The following is a 5,708-nucleotide window of genomic DNA, read 5'->3' as shown; positions in this document are numbered from 1 at the left end:
AAGTAAAGGGCCTTTGGGAAAACGCGCCTTAAGAAACTTTTGGAACGTCAAACCTCATTTAATTTTCTCACTAGCGAACCCTATTTTGGTTCTAGCGAATGTTTAGAATAACGTCTCTTCATTCAGAATGACAATTTATTTGTCATTTTCTGACTAACGAACGATCCTTAGAAAATAATGAACCGTAACCTTATAATCGGAGAAGGTTCATATCATGCGTTAGAAACATGTGTCACTTACTGCCTTATCCTGTCTTTTATGCCCTAGAAACGATATGGTGCAAAAAAAATGGAAACCAATTCCAACTTCCAGCAGTCTGTCAACGAAATTATAATTCTTTTGGCATCGGATTGCAGTCCTGTACAGTCGAGTGGACAGAGCGTTTCTGTAAGTGTGATGAAGACTGCGTGAAGTATAGGGATTGTTGTGCAGATCGGCAAGAGGCGGTTGGCAATGGAACGTTGAGCCAGAAATCTTTTCCCTATCCAGAAGACACTCGACCGCCTAAAATGGCATGGGAAGACGAATACCTTCCCTATATGACATGCACAAAGATATTTAATATCCGGGATTTAAACTCAGCTTTCCAGATGATATCACTGTGCCCTAAAAGCGCTCCCGAGGAGAGTAGACTCAAGTACTATTGTGAACAATTTACCTTTTCTGGTAAGCGTCTGACGTATACTGACACATACTTCGTCATTCCCATGGCTGTTCATGGGATTGGACATTTCAAAAACGTCTACTGCGCTCTTTGCCATGGGATACCCTCCTCAGATCTTCAACCATGGGGTTTGGACTGGGATTGCGACAATTTCAACTTATCTGCAACTTCAGTCGATAATGTTGAAGATTTGTTCGAAATTTCTGATTGCTTTGCGTCTAGAGTTATCCAGCCTAACAACCTTTCTGCAAACATGTCTCCAAGGCCTTGCTTTTTTACCCATTTTACCAGATGCTCAAAGTTGTTTGCACCAGATGGTAACACTGACGTTTCTTGCCCGTCATATTTTGATCCGGTATTAACTTTTAACGGGATTGTGTATCAGAATCTTCATTGTGCATACTGCAATGGCCTAAATGTGTGCCGTCGCTATGTTTCTTACTGTAATCCACAGGACACATCGTTATATATCCCAGGTACCAACATTGGGGCATTCTTTCTTTTCAGTCTAACTGAGGTTTCTGCCCTTGCAACCACATGCGCACGAAATGAAGCCTTTGATCCCCTTACTAAGACTTGTCAAATAGTATTTTGCTGGTATGGATTTGCCTTCGACGGTGAAACTCAACACTGTAAGCCCATTCTAGGAAAAGAGTTTGTGCGAGTATGCATTTCCTTCCATTCTCACTACGATACCTTTGAAAGTTTAACCAGTGAGGATAAATCAAGCATTTCTTCTCATCTGGGTAACGCCTTTGGAATGCTTGCGGACCAAAATGCCTTTGTGTCCATTGAATCATGTACTCCTAGTGATGGTGATAACATGCTTCAGGAAAAACTTAATTTCTCTCTGATGATATCGAAGAATACAAAATGTCAGATTTGCTATGACTATGGAGTAAATAGAACAGATTTAATGACATTAGACTTTTCTGATAGTTATTTGAACTCTAGTTTTAAGGTTCCCATTTCAAGAAATGTTACGCTTTTCAAAACTACGATCGAGGCTCCGGCAGGGTGGAACTGCTCGAATGTAGATCCCTTGATTCAAGGCAACGCATCCGGTGATTTTCTGCAACCTTTCGTAATAGATGCCACAAGTGCAAATGGAAGCTTTGTTGTGAGGCGCCACACCGCGGAGTCATTGTGTCACGTTGCAGACACTTTGCCGTGTGACTCTCAATTCAGACTACATGCCGAGTCCTTTGAAATTGTCACCGCGGATAGCGGAGAGTTGATACTGAGACTGATTGAGGAGGATGTCATACTTCAAGCTGGTGAGTTCTCGCTCATGCCGGACGGATCGGCGTTATACTGTAGATTGACTACTGTGAATCATGTCAGTGACCTTCCAAGGGGTCTCAATATTATCTCTCAAGTCGGCATTTCCCTGTCAATACTCTCCCTCCTCATTCTCATTGTTACCTACATCATGTTCTCAGAGATAAGAAACGCATCCGGAAAGTCCGTTCTCTCGCTCTCAATTTCTTTACTAGTCGTGTTTACACTGATTCATTTAAACGCGACACCTGTCGAAGGAAATGCCTTCTGTAAGACCATAGCCGCTACGTCACACTATTTTTGGCTTTCATCTTTCTTCTGGATGAACGTTCTCGCCATCGACCTATGCCGTACGTTTGGCTCTCGAGCAAAGATCCGTGTGAACCTCCCTTCAACAGGCTACTTTGTCTGGTATTCTCTGTACGCCTGGGGAGCTCCAGCTGTCATTGTTGGCATCTGCCTGACCATCGACTTGTGTCAATGCACTGCCTTTACATTTGGATATGGCAAGAACGGGATCTGCTGGCTGACTAGAGGTAATGCCAGTCTGTATGGCTTCGGGGTTCCTTTGGCTGGTCTCCTGTTCGTCAACCTCATCTTGTTTGCAGACACAGTCCGGGGAATCAGAATGACTAAGAAAGCTTCGGAGATGGTGCGGAAGGATAGACCAGTGATCACCCAGGCGAAAGAAGATCTGTTTCTTTACATAAAGGTATCGATATTGTATTTATGAGAAAAACTGCAGTCGGTTATTGATCTTTTGATGCGTAATGGTTATAGACCAATATCAAGCAGTATCCATGGCACCAAGAAAAATCAATGCCAGCTTGTGAACTCTTTGCTTTCAACAATTTTCTGATTTCATGGTCAATTGGAAAGTTATAAAATATTTCCAGCTTAGCTCCTAATGGTGAATACAGCCGATTCTTTCTCATCTCATTGCATAATGATAGTCTCTTCTGCAATTAGACTGCTACTCCACCTGTTTTATGTCTCAACGGTAAGATATCGGGCCAAAAAAGAAATAAACAAATACGAGCTAAAGGAAAATTAATGAGTACTTAAGGGACAGTCATAATCACATGTCACAGGTCACATGTATGTTTATTTCTGTGTGTATGTGTGCGTGTTTGTTTGCCTCGGTTAGAGTAAATGGTACTTCTCTTAATCATTGTTTGGGAATGCGTGTTGAGGCCTAAAATGTATCTTTGGGTAAGTTTTCCTCTGTTTGCACTTATATGTTTATTATGTTCTTCCTTATTTCACTCATCCAGCTGTCTTGCATCATGGGCTTCACCTGGGCACTCGCCTTCGTCTGTGACTACGGTAAGGTTCGAGAGCTTTGGTACGTGTTCACGGCTGTCAACTCTTTGCAGGGAGTTATGCTACTTCTCGTGTTCGGTTTCAGCAAGCGAAACATCGCCCTCTGGAGGGAGAAAATCGGTAAAGAAAACGAAGAGACCCGTAGATCGTCCGGCCAAGGAGAAGGAAATACTCAGACCACTCATAACATAGCGCAATCAGGCGTCTAGTCTTATTCCATGCAAACGTCTGTCTACTACCGATTTAATGTTGATATGCGCTGTCTAAGAACTGGGACGACGTATGATAATCTCTACTTGAAGGCTGATTTGACAGTGCCTATATTTCTGAATACTGTCTTTTGTTATTTCTGTTATTAGGGCTTATGAGAAAACAGAACTGGTCACAAGCGAATCCTTAAACCATTCTTAATGAAAGCAAAATTTTAATCAGTTAATCCTGCAGTGATTACATAATACTAAACATTAATCTTTCAATCGCTGTTACCTTTTCTAACGTGTCGTCATTGGCATTACTCTCTGCAGCAGACATAGTTCACATTCTTACGGATTTGTTAATATCTAAGACAAAATAGTCGAGAAGGATTATAAGGTACCGGTTTTTTTTTTTTTTTCATTTAAGGGTGTCCCTATATATCGAGGATATTGAAGAGGTGCTTGATGGAAGGCATTCTCAGTTTTACGTTTTAATTCACCAGGAGTAGATAATGTGAGTGATTCTTTGCAGACGATCTTTTTGACTTCAGGTAGTCCACGTTGGGGTAATTCACTAGTTGGTAATACAGTTATCAGAATCCATCCTGTCCCTATCTGGTGATGTCCCATCTAATTTTTGTATGGGAACTGGTCAGGCTTGTGTTGCTTCGACCGAGCTTTTAATAATCATTATGTCCCTTTAACAACGAGACAGGGATGTACAAGTTTAAAGGGTTGGTGTAGTTTTGGTTGAGATAGGGATGCAGATTTTAGCTTTATGCGAGCTTAGAAACAACTTGATATATGAAATATTGGAGAGCATACAATAAGAGGCAGGAATTTAAAAGTTTATCTGATGAAAATCGTTTTTGAAATGTCTGCGATATCCGGAAACAAAGAGGCCCTATTAAGTATTGGGACCAACCTTTTATTAGGACCACCTTTGTTTGACTTTGTTTTCGGATATTTCAGACATTTCAAAACCGATTTTCATAAAACACACTTTGAATTTCTCTTAGAATTGTATGTTCTTTAATATTTCACCTAAGTGTTTTTTTTTTATCATCTCCCATTGAGTTAAAACCTGAATCCCCATCTCAACCAAAACTGTATCATTCCTTTGATCCCTCAAGGCATGCCGTACAGTAGCAGCCTACTCAAGTATTCCTCGTGCGGACGAGCTTAAAATTAATGATGGCATGAGAACCTAAAATTTCAAAAGTAGTGATACCTCATTGCCCTAGATATGAAGAAGGCAATACAAGGGAAAGCGTATCTGTACCTCTAATATCTGCACATAATGTCTGTATATTTACATTTAGATGTGTGACTGGTATATATATATAAGGCGTGACGCTGGAAACCCGTTTGTAAGGCTCTTTTTTTACGACACGGTAAGAGCCCTTTGTGAATAACTTAGGCGTTCTTACGATCACCTTAAGAATATTGTCGCGCGACCCTACGAAATCTACAAAAACTTTCGTGGTTCTTACGTTGTTCTTACGACGATACGAAAAGGGAGTCTCATACAATGTGAAAAAAAAAATCTTGGACAGGAAAATCGACTAGGTTGTGAACTTGCGAACAGTTTAAGAAAGATCTACAAACGCTGGTTTCGTACGGCCTTTAAAGAAGGTCTTATGAAAAGGTCTAAAATCGTTCTTACGGCGTTCGTAGCTGTTCGTAAAGGTTTTGTGACCGAGCCTTTAAACGGATGATCATACAACCTTTCCGGCGGGAAGCCACTAACTCTACCTGATATCCTAAATTCAATTTTACAATGGTAGTCCAGAAAATGCCAGCTATATTCATATAGACTGAAGCAGATTTGATTATGCTAAAGCAATAAGTTGGCAATAAGTAAAATATATATTTATTCATGAGTTTCTACATTGTTTCTGGTAAAAGCACGAAACAGAGAGATCAAAACTTAGGTGACAGCATAATACACGTAACATTTTGCATGACGAAATACTTGGGGGAAAATGAAAAGAAAATGGAAAGTTATTACCCCTGTGTCTTTGATAAGGCATGTTCAAATATACGAGAGATATTCATTTATATAACACTAGACAAACTGGTGACCTATATTTACCTCTTCTGAGATGTTACATTGCAAAGATCTGTTAAATATCAAAGAATACATGTTTGGAATTCTGTGCCTGATGAAATGAAGTTATGTCCTTCCCTTTCCTCTCTCAAATGTAGATATAAAAGATATTTGTTGAATGATTATAATTGAAGTT

The 5,708-nt window shown here is 40.2% G+C and overlaps 1 protein-coding gene across 1 annotated transcript; it reads left to right on the top strand.

The window, feature by feature from the left end:
* Positions 1 to 707: 707 nt before the first annotated feature.
* LOC140227622 (probable G-protein coupled receptor Mth-like 1) lies at positions 708 to 3,477 on the top strand. The gene is made up of 4 exons (XM_072308039.1): positions 708 to 792; positions 1,756 to 1,941; positions 2,203 to 2,657; positions 3,220 to 3,477. The coding sequence occupies exons 1-4, from the start codon at positions 708 to 710 to the stop codon at positions 3,475 to 3,477; spliced, it is 984 nt and encodes a 327-aa protein (XP_072164140.1).
* The last annotated feature ends 2,231 nt before the right edge of the window (positions 3,478 to 5,708 follow it).

This window comes from Diadema setosum, chromosome 4, assembly GCF_964275005.1.
Source record: "Diadema setosum chromosome 4, eeDiaSeto1, whole genome shotgun sequence".
NCBI lineage: Eukaryota > Metazoa > Echinodermata > Echinoidea > Diadematoida > Diadematidae > Diadema > Diadema setosum.
Note: the sequence above shows the minus strand (reverse complement) of the source record. Positions and strands in the feature narration are given on the sequence as shown.